The sequence below is a fragment of the Trichosurus vulpecula genome, chromosome 5, assembly GCF_011100635.1.
Source record: "Trichosurus vulpecula isolate mTriVul1 chromosome 5, mTriVul1.pri, whole genome shotgun sequence".
Lineage (NCBI taxonomy): Eukaryota > Metazoa > Chordata > Mammalia > Diprotodontia > Phalangeridae > Trichosurus > Trichosurus vulpecula.
Window position 1 is genome coordinate 71,630,523 of NC_050577.1, and position 26,485 is coordinate 71,657,007.

General features: G+C 39.3%; 1 protein-coding gene across 1 annotated transcript in view; it reads left to right on the plus strand.

The window, feature by feature from the left end:
- Positions 1 to 26,485, plus strand: part of CCDC7 (coiled-coil domain containing 7) — a 136,891-nt gene that overhangs the window by 28,632 nt on the left and 81,774 nt on the right. The window contains exons 3-8 of the mRNA XM_036760529.1: positions 3,289 to 3,375; positions 10,449 to 10,469; positions 11,383 to 11,415; positions 15,191 to 15,360; positions 21,118 to 21,173; positions 24,956 to 25,030. Of these exons, the coding sequence (XP_036616424.1) occupies positions 3,289 to 3,375; positions 10,449 to 10,469; positions 11,383 to 11,415; positions 15,191 to 15,360; positions 21,118 to 21,173; positions 24,956 to 25,030 (442 nt within the window). The remainder of the gene's footprint in view (positions 1 to 3,288; positions 3,376 to 10,448; positions 10,470 to 11,382; positions 11,416 to 15,190; positions 15,361 to 21,117; positions 21,174 to 24,955; positions 25,031 to 26,485) is intronic.

Genomic DNA, 26,485 nt, shown 5'->3' on the forward strand with positions numbered 1-26,485 from the left:
GTTCATTGGGGCACAGGATGGGCACCAAGGGAACATAGGTAGTGTAGATGTTTTCCATGGAAACTCACAGCACTTTATGGAAGAGATTTCATATGTTCCAGTGGGATCATATTCAGAGTTTATACGTGAGTAAGAAGAAAGTATATAGTTATCATCCTCTGGGTGATGAGTCTTTAAGGAAGGAAGGTCCTGCCTAAGGTGGTTTTTAAGTTAAAGACATGATCAATGAGAGAAACTGTTGAGCTGGAGAGAATAACACCAATCCAATACTACTACCTCTCTGAAAGAAGTCTCTGCCCACATCATCAGTCGCATGGCATGTTTTAAAGTACCACTTAGTTTTCTAACAATTTGTTTGGAGTACTGACCATGCACCTTTAAGCACATCATGATAAGAATATAGAACATAGAAGAGCCTTGGGAAACAATACAGATCTCAAGAACTGGGAATATTTGAAATGCAAAAATGGAGTAATGTAGTATTTAGAGGAAATTATTGACAGCAACACCATTGAACTATGGTATTGGTTGCCATCCTTGGTGATTTTGCCGTGCAGAAGAATCTGCACAGTACACAGGAAAGTGAATTTTCATCAAACAATGAAAAGTTCTGCACAGCACCTCTGACATTCAGAGAATGGGATGTCGGGGGTGGGTGTTGAACAGTCTAATAGGTAGTATATGAGTTCAACTAGCAATTCCACCACTTCCTTTACACCTAGAATTCATGGGGTTTGGGGATAAAAGTACCAATGTGGTAGACCCATCCTATTAGTGAGATAGTAACTACCTACTCCCATGACAGTAGGGTCCTGGATATACCAGCCTCCAATGAAGGGGCAGTACTCTTAGGAAATAAAGTAAGTACACGTCTAACTGAAAGATGGACCTGCTGCCAGGACATTTGGAGCAGCTTGCTCTAGAGTTAGCAGGAGGCACATATTAAGTAACATTGAGCTTGACTACCAAGGGTGAGTGTGACCATATATAATGATGGCCATCAGACCTTTAGCTGGGATCCAGGAGATCTGGCCTGGTTATTGTCTACTATTGCCATTCCTGTTGGCACACAGCTCATTAGAGTGTGGGTTTTCCCTATGGGAAAGGAATCATTCTTTCTACCCTATTTTCCTTTGTCTTTGTATTATATATGATTCTTCTTAGGTACCACTAGAGACCTCTACCACTAGGAGATTAACTTATATGACAACTCCTGGTCATTTATTGGCAAAGATAGAAAAAGGACCCTTTTTGGCTTGGTGATCCAAGACCTTTGCACAGGAGTAGAGAAGAACACATTAACAAGGATGTGGCCTCAGAAAAGGACATTGGATTCAAGATGAGCCTTATTAGCATGGGCCAGAGATGCTCATTCACTTCCCCTCTCCCCTTCCTAAATGAACTGCTCCTTTGTGGTTTGGCTTAAAACTCTTCATAGTTTATCCTCCTCCTAGGTGGCCCAGTGGATAGAATGCTGGTCTTTGAGTTAGGAGGACCTGAGTTTGAATCCTATATCAGATACTTAGTAGCCATATGACCCCGGGCAGTTAACTTAAAGCTTTCAGAGCCTTAGTGAAACGGAGGTATTAGCACCTACTTCACAAGACTGTTTAGAAGGATTATGTGAACTAACATGGAAAGTGTTTTGTTAGCCTTAAGTGTTCTATAAATGCTGGCTATTTTTATGATCTTGTTAGCTTTCTTACACATTGCTCCCATCCATACACTGTGTTTCAGCCTTACCTTGCTGGTTCTCATACTTGATGCTCCATCTCCTATCCAGGCCTTTACACTGTCTGACGCTTGACCCCACCCCAATCCCTGGAATAGGCTATCTCCTCACCTCTTCAGATTCCTTGTTTCCTTCAAGACTTAGCTTAAGTGTCATCATCTACAGGAGTCCTGTACTTATCTTCCCTTCATGGGAGTACCTTCCCCTCCCAGGTTATGTTGTATGTATTCTGTGTATTGGGATAATTCTCTATGTACACATTTTTTTCCTGTTAGAATGTAAACTTTTTGAGGGCTTGGACTGTTTTGCTTTTGTCTTTGTATTTTCAGTAAGACAGTGGCAAAAGTAGGTGTTTAATAAATGCTTATTGATTAATGAATTATGAGATAGAGCTGGCAGGCTTTCACATTATTTGCCCTATTATTGTGCATTGTGTACCTTGCCCTCTTATTGTGTACCTGAATCACTTGCGCAATGATGATATGTTTGTTGAAGCTTAATGTTGACTGCCTTTTAAAACTCACTTGTAATTGGGCCATTCACTCAGTACTACTTCTTTATGCATAGAAGGCTATAAACCTGATTTTTCTCTAGGTTGTTGCAACCAGAACCATTAGTCCCAAAGAGTACTCATTTATTCCTAGTTTGGCGACTATTCTAGTGATGGCTAAGTCATGATATATCTCAGTGGTGAGGGTTTCTGAAACACCAGGATTGATTCTGTGGGTAGGAAATATACATGTGCATGGTTGATATCTGTGTGTATATGTGTCTATCTCTCTCTCTATATATATGCACACATATATATGTGCGTATATGTATGACACATGTATATTGTATATAGACACATACAGTATATGCACATATATATTGTAGTGGTGCATCACTGAATTTGGAACACTGAATTCTAAGTCATAGGATCTGAGTTCATTTACCACTTCTATGACCTTCCAAAGGAGGAGACGGACTGGAGAGAGCTACGTCTAAACTAGATGGGGATGCAAGAGTGGGGAGTAGTGGCAATGGCTAGGAGGGAAGAAGAAGTTGGAGTTTGCTAGCTGTGAGATCTGGGAAGGCTCTGCTGACTGGAGCCTCACCCGATAGTTGTGGTGACAAAGGTTAGCATTTGTCTGTTTTCTCTCCAAACACCAGGATCCTTGACATTATGTTTATAATATTTTAAGAAGTATAGCATGATATAATTAAATGTAACTAAATAGAGGGCGTAACAATAATAGTTGCCATTCATGTAATGCCTACTCTGTGCCAAGCACTGTGCTAAATGCTCTGCAAATATTATCTCATTTCATCCTCACAACCACTCTGGGGGATAAGTGCTATTATTATCCCACTTTACAGATGATGGAATGGGCGAATAGAGGTTAAGTGACATGCTCAGGGTTGCAGAGGTAGGAAATATCTGGGATCGGATTTGAACCCAGGTCTTCCTGACTCTTAAGTCTGGCACTCCAAACATTGTGCCACCTCCTCTCACCACCTCCTGCCTCTACATCTGGAGACTGAAATAAAAGTCACATTTCTTCGTTAACTTTCAGACAGAAGCAGAAGATATGACTTCATTCTTGGTATCATGTACAGCGCTTGCAAAACAGCTTGAAGAAGCAGTTAAAGAAGAGCAGCAGGTATTTATCCTCTGTAAATTGCAAAGAATGAAAACATTTTAAATTTGCTTTAGAAAAATGTAGAATACAATGATCCATCTTCCATTCAGCTGCTGAGGTGACTTTTCTAAAACAATTCTGACCGTGCTGTCACCCTGTTCAATGAAGGTCAGTGACACCCTGTTACCTCTAGACTCTAATTTAAACTCCTCATTTTGGCATTAAAAGATCTTCACATGGTTCCTTCCCATTTGTCTAGTGGTGTTCTACTATAATTCCTTCGTTAAACTCCCCTACACTGGCCTACTTGCAGTTATTCAAGCATGGCCCTCTAGTCCTTGTTTTTGTGCATTTCTATGACTTCCCTTCACCTCGGCTTCTTGGTTTCCCTGACTTCATTCAAGACTCAGTTGAAGTCCCCCCTTTTGTAGGAGGCCTTTCCTGGTTCCCCAGGAAGGTCATACCTTCCTCTTTTAGATTATTTTCCATCTACTCTCTCTATCTCACATTGCCAATATGTTGTCTTCTCCATTAAAATGTATGTAGACAGGGACTTTTCCTTACCTTCCTTTGTATCCCAAGGCTTAGTACTATGTTTGGCACATAGCAAGCACTTAAGAAATGATTGTTGACTGCCTGACTGACTGATTCAGGAATTCCAGTCCAAGAGATTTCAAGTCTAATGAAGGAGGAAGGGAAGAAAAAAATGCTTACAGGTAAGTAGGGTACAAAGTAGAAAGTGCTATGTCCAAATGGGAAGTCATCTGGTGGAATTAGGACAAGGTGGTACACAAGCTGACTCTCAAAGGAAGAAACAGATTAAAACAGTTGCTGTGGGATTGCATTCTAGGCATGCTTGATAGCTAATGAAGATGCAAGGATGCAGGATAGGGTAGGGCAAGATGTCAGAAAAGCTGGTGGTCTAATGTGCATGGAGCAGTGTCACGGGCTTCCGAAGCCTCGTGACTATGCTCGGGGTTCCCCCCAAGCCCCAGGCCTCTGCCTAAGCAAAGGACCTGATCTCGCGGACAATGTACGGGGCGGGAGCCGAAAGATGGTGAATGACTCCGTTTATTATTTCAGCAAGCAGCACATTTATACCTTTAGTGACGTAGGTACACTCTTTGGTTACGTGGGTGAAAGACAGGTAAAGCTAATACACCTGGGTCCTAGGACCTCCCTGACTCCATCTACTCTCCTCCCCCTCTCCTCCCACACTACCCAAAGCTCCCTGCTGGCAGGCAGTCCAGGCAAAGACCGGAAACTCCACGTGGTCAGGCGGCCGAAAGTTCCACATGCTCTGCCAGAGAGCCGGAAGTTCCACGTGGTCTGGCAGGTCCGACCTGGAATCGCTAGGGAGGCAACAAAGGCGAGACCCCTCCTCCTGGCTCCACCCACATCCCAAAGCCCTGAGTCTATCTCAGCAGGCCCCTGGGCCTGGAGGTCTGAGGAGAGCAGGGCTCAGCTCTAACTCAGCCCGTAACATCTCCCCCTTTTCTGTTTAGCAACAAGAGTCAACGGGTACTGACTCAATGGCTGTATACAGGGCCCCAAAAAACATACTCGTCACTAAAGGAGTACAACATTGCAAAAAAGGCAAAGCCCCCACAGTGGCCACATTCTCTAAGACATGACTAGGCCAATTGAGGGTTAAAAAGATCTTAAAATGACTCAAACTTATCTATAACACTGTCAGGTTGTAAATTCTCAAGTACTGCCCCTCCTTCCTCAGTGGCCAATTGTAACACCTGGGTAATTTCTGCTGTAATGTTCTGATTATGAAATAAGGCTTAAACATAGCATTCATTATCCTAAGGACACAAGGTAGACAAAAACTTATTCTGACCTAACAAAAAACATAAGGTACTGTATGGAAAATAGTCAAGAATACATTAGGAAATGGGTAAATGTTTTGAAAATACCAATAATTTTTTGAAACTATCAATAATCAATAATTGTTCTGCTACTTCAATATTCCACTCAATTACGCATACTCCCCTTTTTTGTCTTTGCTGACACCTCACCACTATAGGTACATCCGAATTTTGTCCTTTAACTATCCCCTTGTAAGTAAATATTGGAAAGATTGATTGATGCATTGATAAATCAAAGGGGGCAGTCCCCTTTGTAAATACAGATACATAGACCCAAAAGGAAAAGCAATGATGTAATTGTCCCTTTAAGATTCAAAGAGTCTTTTCCTGTATAGTGTCCAGCAGGGAGCATCAAGTCTTCTGGTCCTTGGCATCTGCTCCAGACATCTCCAGCAGAGGCTTCTTCTTCTTCTCTTCTTGCAGGAACCAGCTTTCTGTCCATTCTCCTACAAGAGTAATCTTAGCAGAATTTTAAGTTACCATTTCTAATCCTTATAACCCTAATCATTTTACAAATTCAGAATTGGAACCTTGACCAATTGTTCTGTTTAAGAAATTCACATCAGAACCCAAATTCTTATACTTTACATTACTCATCATTAATTTTTCCCACCAGAGGGATGAAACTCTAGTACATGCATAAACACATTAAATAACCAATTTTCAACACAGTACATATAATGTCATAAACTTTTCTTTGATGGCTTAGACAAGCTTGATATTAACCAAATAGCAAAACAATATTCTCACAAGCCCTTGACCTAATTGTCTCCATACCTAACTGAGAGAAAACCTAACTTATGCCTACACAAAAACACTGATCCCAGTCCTATAGTAATCTAAGATGTTCCATAATTAATATTAATAGATTTTCACTGTGCTTACAAAACCTTCTGATTAATAGAAATTTGCCACCAAGAGAGTAGGGACTTAAATTAAGGGGACCATATTTTCCCCAGCTTCCTGTCAACTCCAGGCAGAGGCCATGTTAAACTACAAGCTGCATTGAGCCAGGCCTAATCTGCCAGGCTTCAATTAAGGCATCAGGTCAAAACGGTCCCACCTCAGCACATGCTGAACAGTTGCCCTCTCAACCCTGCCAAGAAATCATACCTGCAGCTCATGCTTGCCCTCTCACAGGGCTGCTGGCATCTTGGGTCAGCCTTCCTTGATACTCACACCTGGAGTTAGACTCAGAAAGACAGTCAGTTAATAGTCCCATAAAGTCTTAGAGTGGCAAGATTGAATGAATATAATCTCACATTGCTTCAGGAACATCCTTAAACTAGCTCTAAATAGCTTGTATGCATTTTCTCCCTTGTTCATAAAAATCTTCCCCTTAAGATCATAAGTTACTACTGCTCTAACACATTTGCATCAGTTTCTCTTCTGTCTTTCTATTTTCTCTAATTATGCCTGATCTGAAAGAATTGAGCCACATAACTTTATCTTTATGTTTTAGATGGTGGAATGAATTCAAATCCACATTTAACTTTTTCCCATTAATACAGAAATATTCTACAACTTCTCTTTTGTCACTAAAAAGCATCATATCATCTCACCCAGAACTTGGATAACTCACAGAAAACTGCAACCAATTAGCTTACAGGTGGAAATTCAGCAGGCCTTCTGAAAATCATACAAAAAGATTTTACAGAGCATTTTAAAAACAATTTAAAATTTATCGTGATATAAACAGGGATGGTCACTAAACTTTCATGAAGAAAAATTATTTGGAGAGCTTTAAAATGAGATGTGTCCCCTACTTAAAGCAAAATAACCTTTAAACATTTGGATTCATTCACAAATTAGACCATAAACCTCCAGATTAACATAAATACAGCTTTAGATGATGATAAAGGCTTGAATTGTTGATCCTGTGACTTCTGGTATTTCTACATTAATATATTAATATATAAATACATGCATAACATATATTAATACATTAATATCTTAAATACACTTTATCAGGAATATTTGCCTGGCCATGAATGAATTTATAAGAGAAAAGAAAAAACTTTATTTGCATCCCGCTTTCTCCAAGCTTCATCTTATGCATTCCAATCCCTGACTCTAATTCTTCCGCTTTTACAAAAAAAAAGTTTGAATTAACAAAAAACCTAAGGAATTTGAAAGAGGTGAGCCACTTCCTTTTAAGCAAAAGGAGCAAGCTAAAACAATTTTAGTTGCTGAGCAGAACTGACAAAGGTGAGTTAAAAAGGAACTCAGGATTATCCATGATAAAAATCTCAGCCACAGGTAAATTACCTTGGGCCGGGAAGTCCCATTGAAAAAGAAAAGAGCCTGCTTATGTTAATTTCCCAGGCGGGGAGCTTCCTGGACCAACAGGAAAATTTTTAACATTTTTAACACAGTCATACCTTACATAGACAGAGCTTAATGAATCAAAATCTTTCTGATAGTAAATACCCAGAGATACAATAAAACCTTTCATCATTAACTACAGGTTACAAATTTCTTTTAGTTTCAGCTCCTAAGGTGGAGTGGGGGGAGGGGATGGCCCCTAGCCACGTGGACCCCAAGCAAGCCACATGGACGGCCTCTATCCCCACAATCAAACTCCTCCATACCAGTCTCTCTCACCTTCCCAAACTTTTACCTTAACTTTTTTCTTTTCTTTTTACTTTTTACCCTCTATATCTCCAATTACAATCTTTCTTTCCCAAACTACCTTAAACATTTCAAGCAAATAAATTACACACTCACCCAGCTTTCCCTTTCCCCAGCTGGCTTACTTTTCACCTTAAAACTTAAAGATTAAAATGAGCAACAGCTTAAAACTTTTTGGAAGAGAGAACTTTGAACTTACCAGTCAAAGGTGAGTAGGACTCTGGAAAAAAGAGAATCCAGTGGTACCTTGTCCCCTCTCCTTGTACTGGAAGACTCAGAGTGTCTCTTTATTAGAGATTCACGCATTTTCCGAATTTGCCTTAGTGCCAAATGGTATAAGAAATTCTGATTTTATCTTAAGCCAAATTAGAACACATTTTCACTTAAATTTTAAGGGAAAAGTTCCTGCTTTCTTTCTTTTCTCTCTTCAGATCCCTCAAACTGGCCACATTTGAAGGAATGAAGTGAAAAAGAAAGAGCATTATTTTCCAGCACTTTTCCAAAACTACTTTTTTCTCTTTCTCTCTCCCCCACCCCTCCCAAGAGCCTGGGGTCAGGAAGGGAGAGAAAGAGATAAGGAAGATTACAGGGTGGCTGATTACACTCACACAGAGACGCAGAGGATTTTTTGAATCCTATATACAAAGTGCTTGGCCCTCTGATGTAACAGAGGCCAGGTGCCATGCTTCATTGGGGTCATGGAGACCCCGCTGTTAAGATAATCTGGGGCAAATCGCCCCTTGGTCTCTTCCAGTTGTTTAGGAGATATTTTTCCCCTACTAGCTTCTTCTGAACTTTCCTGTAATGTATTTTAAGTTCCCAAATGCACGGATTGAATCTGTGTAGAGGAGTTGGGGGAGGGGCCGAAGGAGACTTCATTCTTTCCTCCGGATCACAGTCTAAGTTGCCTTTTTCTGGTATCTTGTCCTTTAAATCTGCCAAGTTTGCAAGTCCCTCCTCTTGCTCTGTTCCAATAGCCCCAAAAGTCTGTAAAACTTTTGTTTTGAGGAACTTCAGTGTCTGCAGCTGCTGCTGTGATGTGATGCCCCTAACTTTTCTCAAATAAATCATGCATCCTTGCTTCTTGCTAAGCTTGTGAAGTATTCTACGGAATGTCTCTAAGTCCTTAGAGTCTGTAAAGGATGCACACTGCCCCATGATAAGAAGATAGACCTCCTACCTCATCAGCTTTGTTGAGTTGTGGTTATGAAGCTGAGTTGTCCGCGGAGACGAGAAGATAAAGCATTTCTCGCTGAGTTGAACCTGGACAAAGGCTGTGCGTGCACGCGAAGTCTTCCCTCCTGATCGTCTCCTTCTTGTTCCCCGAAGGAGGCACCTTGGGTACCGAGGGAACACACAGGCGTGGCCAAATCTGTGTCTCTGCCCCACGTTGGGCGCCACTTGTCACGGGCTTCCGAAGCCTCGTGACTATGCTCGGGGTTCCCCCCAAGCCCCAGGCCTCTGCCTAAGCAAAGGACCTGATCTCGCGGACAATGTACGGGGCGGGAGCCGAAAGATGGTGAATGACTCCGTTTATTATTTCAGCAAGCAGCACATTTATACCTTTAGTGACGTAGGTACACTCTTTGGTTACGTGGGTGAAAGACAGGTGAAGCTAATACACCTGGGTCCTAGGACCGCCCTGACTCCATCTACTCTCCTCCCCCTCTCCTCCCACACTACCCAAAGCTCCCTGCTGGCAGGCAGTCCAGGCAAAGACCGGAAACTCCACGTGGTCAGGCAGCCGAAAGTTCCACATGCTCTGCCAGAGAGCCGGAAGTTCCACGTGGTCTGGCAGGTCCGACCTGGAATCGCTAGGGAGGCAACAAAGGCGAGACCCCTCCTCCTGGCTCCACCCACATCCCAAAGCCCTGAGTCTATCTCAGCAGGCCCCTGGGCCTGGAGGTCTGAGGAGAGCAGGGCTCAGCTCTAACTCAGCCCGTAACAGAGCAGAGACTATTAAATGCAGGTTAAAGCCAGAGAACCCAGGAACACAAATGCCAGAATGAGGAGTTTGCATTTGTCCTGTTCTCAGTGGAGAGCTGTTGTAGCTTTTTGAACAAATTAGATATGTTTATTATTTGGAGCATTATTTTGACAGCTATATGAAGAATGAATTAGAGACGAAAAGTACAATGTAGTAGACAAAGTGCTAGATTTTGATCCAGACTACCTATATTCTAATTCTAACTTTTCATTGGATAGAGCGGAGAACCTGGAGTCTGGAATCCTGGGGTTCACATCTGGCCCCAGATCCTTATTGTCTTTGTGATACTGGACAAGTCACTTAGCCCCTAACTGCCTCAGTTTCCTTATGTGTAAAATGGGAATAATAACGGCACCCACTTCCAGGCTTGGTGAGAATCAGATCAGATAATATTTAGAAATAATTTTGCAAATATTAAAGTACTTTAAAACAACTGCTATTATTCTGAAAACTAGATGTGAAATCACATTGTCATGACAAGATAGTTTTTCACTCAACAGAAAATTGCTAGAGACTTGAAATAAATACAGTATCATATATTTTGCATTTTGAAGGTTGGCTGTTGTAATTGTGTTTATTGATCATATCCTTTTATTTTCCAGATATTGGAATCTCTTTTTAAGGTAATTATTGTTGCTGGCATTTACAAAACTTGTACAAAACATTTGCATAACTATATTTATAAAAAATCCACAAAGGTAAGGATATAAAATAGGATTACATATGAATGAATGACTAAACAAGTATTTAGTACCTACTATGTACTGCCTGGTGGTAGGCAGGCACTAGGGATAGAAATTAAAATGTGATACTGGCTTTGCCCTCAAAGAGGTTATATTTTAATAAGAGGGATATGGTGCAAGATGCAAGGGAATTGGGAGCCAGGGGAAGAAGTTCTGTCCTGAGGAGTTACAGAGATTGTGAGTGAATGCCTTTGCTAGTTACAGCGACAGCACCCATTTGATTGCTGTGTATAGTGCTAGATGGAGAGGTGCAGAGGGAGTGGGGGCGGAAGGGTAGTCTGGTAGGACATAGAACAAGATGCCTCTGCTGAGTAGACCCTGGTCTTCTGGCTAGATGGGTAAGACCGACTGAGGACAGGTAGATAGAGTGTGTAGTAGGTCACTCACCTGTAGAATAATTCTCCCAGTGTCGGGGGAAACTTGATTTCTGGAGGTCTGGACCAGGAGAGTTGTTATTCCTGGTAGGAGAAAGGGCAAGGGTTTCCACATTGTGTCTTTGGGAAGGCTCTTATAACAAAAAGAAGATTATCAAACTTTCCTACATACACACACACACACACACACGCACACATATACATTTCCCTGTCCGCTGCTGCTTCAGTTTGCTGCCTATCTGCACGCTCACTGGAGGGATGGTTTGGGATTTGGATTAGAATCAGAAAAGCTGTAATCTCACTGTGATACGTACTTCAAAGACAAAGGTGTTCATTTTGATATTTTGCTCATCTTGGTGTTTTGTTTCAAGACAAAATTTTAACACGTTAGTAATTAATATTCTTTTTTTCCCTTAAAGTGGTTTCAACAAGAGGTCTATCATGTAGAAGAGGTAAATATAATAACCTTAAACGATTAAGATGATGTTTGGTCTAACTTTTGAACCCTAAAAATCCTGGGTGTCTAGAGAGCCCTTAACCAAATTTATTATAATTAGTTAACATTTCTTGAATACTTTTTGGTCATATGTTACTGCTACTTGTTTTTTTTTTAAACTTTGAGTGGATTTTCTGCTCTGGAGGCATTCACTAACAAGACGTTTTCCTCCTTTCATATTAATTAGCAATGTGAACAATATTTTCTACCACGTTCCTTTCCCAATATTTTTGAGATATTTGTAGAAGTGGAATTCAATGTTTACTTATGATTGTATATGTACCACAGAAGAACGCATTTGTTATTAATAGCTTTTTTAATAGTTAAATCTTATAGGGAAAATCATTTTAAAAACTGGGAAACATTTTAAAAAAAGTTGCTCTCCCTCGGCCCCGACCCCTGTGGGGTCAGAGAGAAAATAGGCTGGGCGTTGTTTCCTTATTTCCTCGAGGAGCTTGCGGTCCAGTTGGGAAAAGACTGAAGTGTTTAATGTAGCTGAAGATTTGAAATGTGTAGTTTGAACGTCCTTAGTAGGCTCTTGATTCTTTTGAGAATAAGGTAGAAAGGGATATATGTGAGAGATACTATTAAGGTAGAAATGACAAGATTGGGCAACTGTGTGGCAGGTGAAAGTGAGGAGCTGAGGGTGGTAGTGAGGATGCAAACCTTGGTGACCGGGAGGCTGCCCTCACCGATAACAGGGAAAATCAGAAAAGGAGAAGCTGGGAGTTGGGAGAAGAGAAAATGATTATGTGTTGGACATGCTGAGTTTGAGATGCCTGAGGGACGTCCAGTTTAAATGTCCAGTAAGGTGGGAGAGAAACTAGGGATGTCTATATGAATCTGGGAATCATATGTTTAGAGGTGACAGTTTAATCTGTGAGAGGCAATGACATCATCAAGTTGAGAGAGTAGAGGGCTGCACGAGAAGAGGACCGAGGAACGGAGCCTTGAGTAACATCCGCAGTTATGGGGATGACTCGGATGAAGATCCAGCAAAGAAACCTGAGAAGGAACAGTTTTACACACAGTCTGTGCTTTCTTTTAATTTTATCAGCTTCTTGGCTTCTCCTTTGTAATCTGTTGACCACAGTCCTTGCCAGAGGAGTATGAGGAGAACCAAGAGAGAGCAGTATCATGGCAAAAACAAAAAAGAAGACGGTATTGAAGAGGAGGACGCAGCCAACGGCGTCAAATACTCCGGAGAAGTCAGGTTGTGTGAGGCCTGAGAGAAGGCCATGAGATGAGGAAATTATTGATAAGTTTGGAGAGATCAGTTTTGCCTGAATGATGAGATCAGAAGCCAGATTGCAGAGGATTTAGAAGAGAGAAAAAAGGAGAGTGTCTGGAAGCATCAAGTTCAGATAGCTTTTTCTTTCTTTTTAGAAGAAATTATTTGTTTTTATTCCGAACTTAACAAACTTTGAATAAAATGAGTGTTTCCACATACAGATTAGAATAGAAAAAGAGGTTTGTATATGAATCTGAAAATCTCTTTTATGAACATCTTGCTTTTCCTTTTAAATGTATAGTAAATTCAACATGTAACTTTTAAAACTGTCCTGCTTTTCTTTGACCTGTTTTCCAGGACAGTTGTTTTTGATAATTTGATACCTATATTACATGGTCTTCTATTTTTTTCGTCTTGATTTTATTCAAATAATTCTTATTCTCTTATGGAATCACTGAATTCTTTTTACTTTGTTCTGTTTTCAGTGAAGTCTACTACTAGGGTGAGGTTTTCCACTTTTTGTTTTAACCTATTTATTATTCTTCAATTTTTTTGAGTTCTAACTGTTTTTTTAATCTCTTCATTTTATCTGGTCATTCTTGGAATCCTTATGGCCAAGCCATTCCTTTCTCTGAGTGTCTTCTTGTCCTTGCTGTGGGATTACTCTTAGACTTCTGTTGACCCATAGTATTTCTCATTGTGTTTGTGATTTTCTTGTATGTCCAGCCTCAGTTTTGGGGTTGGGACTTTGTGCTAGGGCACAGCTCTACTGCTCTCCTGCCCCCCTCCATCCATTTTTGGATGGGATAAAAAGGCGATGCTTGGTTCTGTCCCCCCTGTAGTCTGAATGCCACTACCGGACATTCTGGATGGAATAAATGGGATCAGACCAACCCTTTTTCCTTGATCCCAGGTTTCTGCCTCTTCTTGTGGTAGCCCACTATAGCTGTTAATTTCAGCTCTTCTCCATTTCCTTTTTCTTGCACAATCTCTGGGAGTCGGTACTGTTTCTTACCACGATCCTGAAAGGCTCCAGTCATTTGTAGGAGATCGTCCTGGCCTCAGGCCACATGCACGACAAGCTGTCTCCAACTTTGAGTTCCTTAAGGCCTATCTTGCCTTGCCTCGTGGATACTCTTTCCCTGCCCACTGCTTCTCTGAGATTCCACAAGCCTTGAGCCTGATAACTGCACATAAACTATGCTGTCTCAGAGCTCCCCAGGCTTCTGGCCCTGTGAGAACAGGCGAGGTTCTGACTCTCTGAGTTCTGCTCATAGCCTCCATAGTCTGTTTGACCTGAGTTTGCGGGTGCTTTTGCCTTTCCTGTTGCATCCTCTGTTGGAGTGCTTGCAGGCTGTTGGCCATCCTCTTGGGCAGTCCTGATTTGGATGGAAGAACCTGCTGCTGTATTTCTTTTATCCTTTTTAATTGCTTTTAAATATTTGCTAGAGGATATGTGAGAGAATTAGGTTCTTCTTAACCTTTTCACATGGTAATTTTAAGCAGAAATTTTGGTAGCAAAAATGCTAAGTTAAAAATAATTTGAAACTTGAAATTTTTAACTTGAAATACATCTTGTGTGATTAACTTTTCATTTGTTTTTTTCATGTATTCTCAACTGCTCCTTGAGGGCAGAAGACCTTCTTGTTGCCGTATCTTTGTGTCCCATACGATGTCTAACACATTGCTGTACACACAGTATTCGGCACAAAACTGTGATCCACTTTTCTCTCTGTTTCTAGCTGTGTAATAGAAAACACATGACTCGTGGGAGAGTCTAATAGCTTCCTCCTTCCTTTTCCTACAAAGCATTGTTTGTGTCTTAGGCTATCAGGCAAATGATGGTCAACAAATCAGGGCTGGACCCAACCCTGCTCTGTGGGTTTGCCCTCTAGGGCTCCACTATTAGCTTTTTGGAATAATGTGTATCAGATAGATGAGGGATGATTTGGCGTGACCCAAGGCATCTGATGACTTTTAGTGGCTTATATATAGGCTATCCAGCTGTATGTTGCCAGAGTGACGAGATTTTCAGAAAGAATTTTGGGTAAGCAAATTTATTACCACTTACCAATACTTTAATTTGCCTTTCATTATTACTGTTATATCAGTTGTGTAAATATTGTTAGGAAAATATCTGGTATAGAAACTAAAGATTGATTTATCTTCATATATAATCTTTTATTTTCTCATATTAGAAGTAGTAGATGATTCTGATGCTGTTTTTACCAAAGAGACAAATATATAGGGAAGCACTCACTTGATCTTAATGTCATTTTGCTTTTTAAAATGTCTGATAACGATCTTAGTTTTAAACTTAGTAGCAACCCTTGTTGCACATTTGCTTACAAGTTTATGAAGTATTACTTTAACATTTGGCTGTCACTACAGGTAAAAATAGTATTCCAAGGATACTTTTGTTATGGTTAATAAAATATTTGGGGGAAGAGCCTCAGTTATAGTAACTTTAAAGTATATGATTGAAATTTTATTATTTTAGTTAGTAAAAGAACAAAATATTTCAGACTGGGAGCTTCCTTTGCCAGATAAAGCAGTATCTTCAAGTATTGCCAAAGTGATAGAACATTTGCAAAAACTTGAACAATTAAGGAATCGCCTTGGTACAGTGCCGAAGGTCACCCGAAGAGCTGTAGCTGCAAAACATAAGCTGTAAGTGAATTGTAATATCATTACATTAGGACCATGAAGAGGGAGATACAAGAGTTGTAGACACTTTTGACAGTGAATCTGTAGGTTAATTAGATCACCTAGCACACTTGATCAGCTTGCCATGTCTTCTCTATCTGTCTAGAGTTGTTTCCATGTGAAACTTTGAGCACTTGACTATGCCTCCCACCATAACATCTCCTATCTATCCCCTAACTGTCACTGCTTAGTTTTTCCACTCTTGTTTCTGGGCTGCAAGAGTTAATAGAAAGTAGTCATGTAACTATACTGATGTGTTCACCACAAATTCATACCACCTAAGCTCACGGGGGCTTCACTCTCCTATTTTTTAGTCATCTCATTTGTTCAGCAAGTATTTATTGAGTGCCTACAATGTGTAAGATGCTCTGGATGATATAAATAGGGATAAGACACAGATCCAGCATTTACAGAGCTCACTATTCTAGTAGGAGAGGTAAGACGTGTATGTATTTGAATCCTGTCTCTGTGACTGTGGGCCACTATTACACCTCTCTGGGTTTGTTTGTTCATTTGTAAAATGAAGGGATTGGGTTAGATGATCTCCAGGGTCCTTCCCATCTCTCTGTACTATACTATAAATAATCACAACATCAGGTAGAATGTGACAGCGAAAGCCCAAAAGAGTTGCAAAAAACCCACTTAGTGTTCAGAAGAGGCCAAGACTGCTTCTGTTTGGGAGGTGGGGGTGGAGGTGGAGTGAGGAGGGAGGTTTAGGGAAGGCACCTTGAAGGAGATGGCTTTGAAAATGGAGGTGCTTATTGAATTTACTGCAGTGATTGTTTTCTACCTTTTTCAACTCTACTTATCCACCCCAACCCTATGTCTTCCTTTAAGGAGATAACCTCATTGTTTTCCCTTGAACATCATCCTTGGAGAGAGGAGACAAGAAAGCCTCAGAAACGTACTCTTAGATAAAAGTTTAAATAGTCTGGGGCTGGTTTTCAATGAAAATTGTCACTCAGAAAAGTTCCTGAGCTCTTTCTAGCTATTCGCTGATAGAAACAGACTCATACTTGAATTAGGAATCCCAGAGACTAAAGGAGGAGGGTATTCCCTAGGTCACACAGTTCTTCGAGCATCTTGATATGACATTTCAGTTTTTTCCCCTGTAGCAGCTCCTCTCAGCAAAGCTAAGAGAGATGACCGGAACATATCACTAATTTTAGGAGCACATATGATGAAGTTTCTTATTGGCTCTGGCTAACTGTCTCCAATGGAGAGTGACTGTTACTGAGACAGTGCTTCATATTTTAAGTCTGTCTACATTGACAATCCACTTCACTGACTATGTGGAGGAATCAGCTTTCATTGAGTGTCACTGAGTATTTACTTCCTGTCTAGGCATGAGCCTGTCATCACACTGCTGATGCACATTCTGCTTTACCGAAGCTCAGGCTGTCTTTTCATCTCTCCATTCTTCCTCTTTCTGTTTCAAAGGAAGATGTATCCTTACTTGTCGAGGCTAATGCCTCAGTTTGTACCCTTGATTCCATTACTTTCTGCCTCCTCCAAGAACTGGTTTCATCATTTATCTTCTACTTTTCTGTAATTTCAGTCCCTTCCTCCCCGCCGGCTCCTCACCCTTTGGCTTACAAACATGTTCGAATCTCTAATAAACCTTCACTTGGTCTTACTGCATCATTTTATCTCTCCCTTTGCTTTTACCACGAAATTTTTTGAAAGAGTAATCCACACTTACTGCCTAAATTTCTTCAGCTTTTACTTGATCTTTAACTGCCTAACATCTGAATCTCCCCGACTCCCCCAGTCTATTTAAACGGTTTTCCAGAAGATCATCAGTGAAAACCTGATGGCCAAATCCTCACTTTTTTTTACCCTCTTTGCATCATTTAGTGCTGTTGACCAATTCTTGTTTAAAAGCTCCTATGGCCTTATATTTTCCTGATATTCTTTCCCATTCTCTGAATTCGGCTTCCTTTCTTAGTTCTCCTTCTAGCTCTCTAAATGCAGATATTTCTCCTGGCCCTCTTCTCCTGGTTTTCTCTAGTCTCTAGCCTTACCTACCTCATGTGTTCTCATCGATTCAATTATCACCTATATGAAGATGATCCTAAATGTTTCTATCTCTCCTGCCTTGCTCCAGACTTTCATTTTCAAATATCTTTTGGGTATATCTATCTAGATATCTTGCTGGCACCTTAAATTCAGTATTTTGAAACTCTTTTTTCAGATTTCCTTGTCTTCCTAATTCCCATATTTTTATAAATGGTATCACCCAGTAACCCAGGCTAGAAACATTCAACTTCTCCCTCTCCCTTGTTCTCCATGTCATTAAATATAGCTAAGTCTTCCTTTAAAGTGTTTCTTACAGGTGGAACCAAAAGATGATAGATTATATACTTTGCTCAGACCTCATCAATTTTCAGAAATATCCCCCCCAAAAGAAATTATATACCAGATATTGAACAATTACAGCTAAATCCACCGGATAAAAAAATAGTAACTCCAACTAGGTAAAATCCTTATGAATCAATACCAGCGCATGCTAGTCCTTAAAATATTTTCTCAGCACCCTTCCTCCACTAACTTCCCAGGCTTCAAGGAGGAATGCACATAACGACTTTTCAGCTTGTGCCTGGGACTCAGATTGAGATCCCACTTCTCTTCCTCCTCTCCTGATAACAGAGATTTTGCTGACACACCTCCCATCCTACCTGCCTCCCACCCTCAACAAATGGAAGACATATATTCTGATCAATTATGTGAGGAGGAGATTGGGCAATGTACTGCTTTTTATGTAGAGCCACCTAGGTTAGAGGAACCCTGGGATTACTCTGACTGTAACATTCTACCCTCCTCCCTTACACCCCCTGCAAAAAACTGAAGATGCTGACTCAGTCCAACTAGAGAAGGAAAGGAGGGGAGCCAATGGGATATAGAATGTAGTACGGTGACTGCATTGGGCCTGAAGGAAAGGGGACTGCAACCCAAGTCCTGTGCCCCAAGAGACTATTCATTTCAGGAACCCAGGCTTGTGAACTCTTAATTCCCCCAGTACAGGAAGAGGTTGAGGAAGGTTTTTAGTCCACAACTGGTATATACCCATTAATAAGGGAGGGGAGAGGAGTTAGAAAGTAAAGTAATAGGGGAATATAAGGAAAAAATGGCTGAGGCATTCAGAATTTGAAGAGGAAAAAAAAACTTAATAAAAACCCAGAACATAAGAAGATAAGTCAATAGAGAAAATCCTAAGACTAGAAATAAAGATAAGCACTAGTTGTTGAAAAAGAATATGAACACTTCTTAACAAATATTATAACAAAAGGAAAGTTAATAAACTCCTAATAAAACACAGAATTTTGTGGAATCCTAAGACAGCATGGAACAATAACAAAAATTTCTAGGATGATTTGAGGGAGAAGTGAAATTAATAATCATTCAATACATGTCAGAATCTATAATTCAGAAATAATAGAAACTCAGTAGATTAGAAGACATAAATACATAGTAGAGAGAGTTTTTCCAAAGAAGTAAAAGAGAGATGAACATATTTGGAATACAAAAAGCAGTGCAGTAGAAGAAAATCTGGCAGAAGAGAAGCGAAAGGCAACATTAAAAGGTTATATGGTTTCTAATATGAACCAAAGCCATTGACCTCAAAGACAGGATATACTTAAGGATCATAGTTCTCCTAGAAGAATTTGAAAAATTAAGAAACAAAAGCCAACATCATAATGCAGGAAATAACACAAGAAAATTGCCCCAAACTCCTGAGTACAGAAAACAAAGCACCAATCAAAACAATCTACAGAATTGTCTCAACAATATATATTTTTTAAAATCCTTACACTTCAAAGTCCAAGATAGAGAGTGGTTAAATTTAGTAGTTTCAATGCAGAAGCCAGGAGGAAGGCCTTCAAATAATAATCGAATAAAAGTCAAATAATACAAGACTATTCTGTACCCACTAAAAACCAAAGAAGGCAATGAAATAGTATATTTTGAAAAGCATGCTGTAACTCAAAATGATTTACCCATTAAATGCGAGACTAATCATCTTCAAAAAAAGAGTGAACATTCAACAAAAGAGAGACGTATACGGCATTCATGAAAAAACAAACATGAGCAGAATATTCACCTTGTAAACACCCTGAACAATAGAAATATAAGAAAGGTTCAGTGTCTCCCCTATCCATCCCCTCCTTTTCATTCATACTACTGCTACCTAGCTTAGACCCTTATTATTTTCCATCTGGACGACCTAGATCATTGAATTAACCTCTTACCTGTTGTTCATGCCTTGTTGAGCCTCGCTCTTCAATTTGATAGCTTTTTTTCACTACTTATCCTCCTCATCCTTTCTGCAGATTTTTGACACTGTTGATCATTCCTATCTCTTGGACATTCTCTTCTCCTTTAGACTTCATGGCATTCTTTCCTCCTGGTTTTTATCCTATGTGACTCCTTCTTTGTCTCCTTTTCTTTCTCATTATTCATCTCTTGGTTCTCCCAACCCCATTTCAGTGTGAGTGTGTTTATCACATAGTAGATATTCACTAAATGTCTTCTGAATTGATGTTAAAGAAACAAGGGAATTTGCCTACATTCTCCAGACATGCTCCTGATAACTTTTCTGTACAGTTCTATTTAAGTATTCTGCCTAGCTTAACTTAGTTAAAACTCTTGACTCATGAGATTCTCACCCTGAAAGTTTTGTTGAAGCTTTGTGTTTTAATTTCTTTCTGTCTTTTAAGCGCTTGCCCCAGCAGTATCCTTTTCCTTTCTTTTTGACTCCCACCTGCTGTTTTCATGTTCACCCTTACTTGTCCCATCTAGTTTGGCACTTAGCCATGTACTGCTCATTATTATTGACTTTCCATGCATATATATTGTCTTCCTAGTGAGATTATATATTCTTTCTGAGGGTAGGAACTGTGCAAATAGTATCCACTCAATAAATATTAATTGAATAAATGAATGAATTATTAAATGGTTAGTAATTTGTCCTTTTTCTGTTCTGTTTCTTCTCTGTGCTCTGATTGGTTATTTGTCCATTTAGAATTTACTTCTATAAATAACTATATTACATCAAACTTACATAAAACATTTCCTTTCCACAGCCAAATGGTATATATGTATATACCTGGGGAAGGAGACTACATATTATAGACTCCCCACTCAGTAGAAGTTATGAAGGAATAAGAAAAAAAAACTTAACAGGCAGAGCCAAATGTAATCAATAGATAGAGTTTTTTTTGATTCTTATTGGCTGGCAACCTCAGACTCCCCTTTCCAATTAATTTACAAAGAACTAGGGGCAAAAGGAGAAAAAAAGCTTGTGTTTCCTGCATATTTGAATCCTTGATTCATAATATATGAAATTGCCAAGCTTTGCTCAATTAAATTTTGAGTTTTAGTTTTGGTTTTCAAGTGTTAATGAAATTATTCTTTAGCAAAAAGTTTTCTTTTCCTATTGACTTCACATTTGCCATTGTTTATTTTGTTTGCATTCTTATTTTTGACTCACAGTTTGGATTGGCCATTTGGCTTTATAGCTCTACTAAGCTTTACTTGTTTCTCATTTGATTATTCTTTTTAAAAATTACTAACAGAATTCTCATAAAATGTGGTTTTTCTTACTTTTGTAATCAGATATCCATAGTACTTCTTAGACTGAACAGCAAGCACAGTTAAATGTAACTTCAACTCTCAATATTTATGTATTAAATTAGGTTTCATTGTGGTAAACTTTGACAGGGACGGACCATCAGAAACAACCCAAATTTATGAAGATGTAAAGAAGATGATTGAAGGTGATGATTTTTTTCATTAATATTGCTTTTAAAGCATTTTGGATGTTAATTTATAGTAAAAATCATTAGTAAAAGTTCTAAAAAATCTAATATGGATTTCTTTTCCTATAATAAGTAGGTATTTTTATATAAAATTAGAGTGATAAATTACTGCATAACTTTGTAAAAAATAATTACAAGCCCAAATTTACATACTTATAAAATATCAGAGTTGGATATTTAATTTATTAAATACTAGAGAAGCATGAATTTACCTCTGTAATATCTCTGATTACAAAATTTACTCCTGATCTACCTTAATCCAATTCTACCACAATTTTAAGTGAAATTGCCTTCTAAATTCCCTACTGGAACCTCAGGGATCCTTTGATAGCAGACTAGCATGTCATGATAGATTGCACTCACTAAATCACATAACAGACTTCACCTTGAAAACAACTGTAAGTTCATTGAATGCATACTTCATGACTTTAGGAATAGGTGATTTCAGGGGTATGGACACTAAATCCACCAATTCTGACCGTTACCTTTCTGTGCCTCACTAGAACATCTTTGTGTGAGTTGCTATGGCCAAAATTTTATCATCTTGTGATCAACCTTGGGGTGAGACTTTTTGAACTTAGGTAGGCTGGTCCTCAGATGACAACCATAGCCCATATTGAACACATAGAAATAACATAGCCATTGATCTCTTTGGAAATATTTTAGCTTCAACCAAACATGTGAATCTTTTCTAATAATGACTTTGAAAGAGGATTTTTAGTTTTAACATAAAATCCCAATCATATATTCAGAGACAAAAATAGATGAAAGGGTGGCTGCCAACACCCCAATACAGCTCCCCACCATTTAGAGGATAGAAGTGAGCTGGCTATCCCTTTGACTTTATGATTGAATAGGCAGAGCTAGCTCTATACATCCTAGCTTCAAGACACAAAAGCTTTGAAAACTAGTCAGGGAAATCAATTATCCTGAGCCTCTTTGATGATACTGGGTCCCTGTACCTTTTATAGCCTTACCCTCCAGTTTGCTTAACACTTTGGTCCTTAACTAGTCATTTCTTCTTGCCCTGTGTATCCTGTTCCGGCTCTGTTTTTATGAATATTATCTTACACAGAAAAGCCTGTTTACCTTGGCAACCCTTAGAAACTGTTTTGAATAACCTAGGACTGATCTATTTTCTGTATATTTGACAATTGTCTTGCTTGTGCCTCAGAACTTTTGTTAATCATGAGTGTGGATCTAGGGTTTGTATACTAAAACTTTGGTCTGAACTATTCATACTCCCATCTAGTTAAAAACACAAGGGAGTTTAAACACAACAGAATTTTTTGAAAAGCCTGTAATATCTGTTAACTCACAGCATGCTTTTCTCCTATTTGCTGATTTTGGGCCACCCAGGTAGTAAAGGATAAAGCAGACCTTTGGGTACCTGGTCTCAAGAAAGTCTTAGCTATGCTATGATCATTACATCAGAGGTTCCCTTTTCATACAAAGGTGCTTTTTTGGTGGGCTTCTTAATTTTCTGGCTCATGGCTAGCATCCAGATAAACTAGGAACTTACTATCTGACACAACCTAAGAAAAGTGTGGATACACAGGGAACCCACTAAGTCACTTGTGCTTTATAGAGATAAGGGCGGAAGATGAAAGCAAAGGCAAGGAATCCTGTAAGAATAATGATGAGAAGCTCAGAATAAGGTTGGTGAAAAAAAAGGATAGCAAAAAGATTTTTAAATATTGGGAAAAGAGTATCAAACAGAGACAAGACTGATGTTTGGGGTAAATGAGTTATTGGTAACTGATAACAGAATAGATAATGCTGTTTAATTTTATTTTTGATTCTGTTTTCTCTGTCAAAAAGAAAGTCTTTTGGCCTGGAAAATGTAGAACAAAGTGGGCAATATGAAGCTGATGTTCAGGAAAATTAGGGAGATGGTAAACATAGCATCTACCTACCACTTATAAGTTATAAGGCTCACGTGAACAGATATGCCAGAGTTGTGAAGGAACTGATAGATGTAGCTACTGAAACTGTAGTCAGTGATCTCTGAAAGATCATGACAAGTGGGAAACAAATCTCAGGGTTTGAAAAGGGCAATATATATATATTATATGTATAATATACATATGTGTATTTATATATAAAAGGATGAGAATGGAGTTTATAAACTCTAAGCCAGTGAGTTTAATATCAAATCCTTGCACAATCTAAAACATATTAGGAAGAAGATGGTTAGAGAACATCCGTAAAACTCATGGCCCAGCCCTCCCCTCCTCCCTCCCAGGAACTTTGGTCTATGGAGACCTCAATAGCAATTTGATCACCCCCTTACTCCAAGCATTCTAATGGCTCCTTATTACCTTCAGGATAAATTATAAACTCCACTGCTTGGCAGCTAAAAGTCTTCACAAACTGGTCCCTTCCTACTGTATCAGCAAGGCAATAAACACAACATCAATGATAACCGTGAACATGCCTATGTAGTTCTGTATTGTAAAGTATGAGAGACTCTCCCTAAAGAAGGTAGAAGAAGTATAGCATTTATTCAGACACCAGAGAACCATATCCCATAACCAGATGTTCAGCTCCCGTATCCAGTTAGCCCACTTTATCATAACAGCAAGGAACTTAAAACACCATATCACAGCATGGAGCCTGGCCATCCCAAAACCTCTCTGACCCCCTGCTGGGGTCTTCCCAAAAACAAACTCACAGTGCAGCTAAGTTAGCCTGGTCAGCTCTAACTCTCACTATGGTGGCCATTAGCAGCTATAACTGCTCTCATTCTCTCTCTCTTCTCTTTCTCTCTCTCTCTCTCTCTCTCTCTCTCTCTCAGCATTTCCTGTGACATAACTTCCTTTTCCTGTCAGGAAGCTCCTCCCCCCACATGTGACTTAGGCTTCCTATGATATAAGCAGGTCACATGGCCTATTAATGGGTGGAAAAGATCTTCAAATCTAAATTGCTACTACACCTACCTATTCGGCTTTATTATAGATTACTCTTCTCCATATGCTCTTTGGTTCAGCCAAATTGTGTATTTGCTATTACTCCCATACAACAGTCCTTTTTCTGTCTCAGGATTTTTACAATCCTACGTTTCATCCAAAACTCAGTTCATGTGTTATCTTCTTTATGTGGGCTTTCTTGGTCTTCCCCTAGGCGCTATTACCTTCCCTCTAAAGTAATCTTGTATCTATATTTATTTGGGTTTTGTATTTATTTGGGGTTTTTATATGTATGTATGTGTGCAGCTTGGTATTAGAACCATTTTCCCCACAGGTGAGGAATAAGTTCTGGGATAGCTGCATATACCTCTGGGAATCATGGTCTAGATGGAGAGGTAGCATCCTCTTGTCTGGTAGAAATTTTATCATGAAGTGAGAGTTGGAATTGGAATTAAAAGCAGGGGAGTGGCTTTTTTCCAGTCCTGTTAGCAGAATACTAAGCATTTATCTGGTAGTCTCATTAGCAATTTTGGCTAGGAGCAGAGAAGAGCAATGAACACATGGAGGGGGGCACTGATTGCAGTGGGATTGGAGAGGTGGACCAAGCTTATGTGACCCTGGGCATGTCTCTTAATTTCCCAGTACTCTGGGCACTTACCTAAAGCTATAAATTGTAGAGAAGGTGCTGACCTGCATTGGCAAAGGGGGTTTCCTTACCTGGGAGTTTCTTATACCAGTAAAATTACAGATCCATTCCCTATCCCTATAATTACTATTAGAAAATTATAAATAGTAGTAAAATGATGAAAATTTCATTTCATTTTCTTCCAGACTTTGGTACAAATTTTCAAAACGATGAGTTTGTAGAAAATATCATGGAAATTGCAGATAATGTGTTTTTAGCAGGTGAGTTTAAAACTGTATCACTGTGCTAATTACAGTTTGTTGGATACACTTAATTCTGAATTTTGTTGTTGTTTGGTCATTTCAGTTGTATCTGACTTTGTGATTGTGGTTTTCTTGGCAAAGATACTAGGATGGTTTGCTATTTCCTTCTTCAGCTCATTTTACAGATGAGGAGCTGAGGGGTTAAGTGGCTTGCTCATGATCACATAGCTAGTAGGTGCCTGAAGCCAGATTGAACTCAGGAAGATGAGTTTTCCTGACCCAGGCCCAGCACTCTATCTATTGCAACACCTAGCTGCCCTAACTCTGTAGTTTACTACCATGTTAGTTACATTAATTGCAATATCAATAATAATAACTCACCAAGGTTTAATGAATAGCCCTGTAAGATAGGTAGAAATTTTACTTAGTAAAAATAACTGATGTTTAGAAAGTAGTGCTATAGTACCTTTTAAATTATTTATGTGAGACAATATGATTCTGAACCCTGGGAGTCAGCATACTAGTTTTGCCATTAACTAGTGGTGGGACTTTTGGCAAATTGCATGATCATTCTGACTCTTGGTTTTCTCATTTGTAATATGAGGAACTTAGATGTAGATGGCACTCTTGATCAGGTATAGGTAGTCCTTGATGTCCTCTTAGGGCCCATTCTGTTTTGAGATTCTGAGTCTATTCAGCAAAGAAGGTGACAATAATGGGATGACAAAAACCAGTATGTGGATTTAAGACTTGGTTTTGCCACTTACTGGCTATGGGACCAAGGACGATTCACTTAATATTTGTCAACCCCAGTTTCCTCATCTATACCTTAATGATAACAATACTTGCCCAACCTACCTCAAAAGGTTGTTGTGAGACTCAAATGGACTATTTTTAATATACTTTCTAGTAATCCATTTCTATTCAACATTTAATAAATCATGTAATTATTGAGTTTCAGAGTTGGTACTGATTGACCAATATGGATGACCTTAAAGAATATCTAACCTACCCTCTACCTGATCATAAATACTTTGCAAAGTAGTCCTCCAGATTTCTTCTTTGGTTCTGGTCTTTCAGGTTCCAAATCTACCTAGTTATACTCTCTCCCAAGCTACTTCTCTCCATCTTGTCCACGAGGATGTTTTAAAAGTCAGTCTGTAAACAACAAAAGGCTTTGACACATGCCCTGCTTAAACTGTGGGTATATTATCCATCTGGGATTCTCCTAACAGTCTAATCGCTTTGTCAGAAAGAAATGAAGTCAAACTTATCTTGCTCTTGGAATGCACATTGACTCACAGTCAGTTATTGCCGTTTCCCTTTCCAAATGCTGTGTATTAGCCCAGTTGATCAAATTCTTTGCGGGTTCCAAGAAAGACACACTCAATAAAAGTGTTAAATCATTTAATGGAGATAATTGAGAAATGGTATTCAGCTATTTGAGTCACGTCTGACTCAGAACCCTTGGCT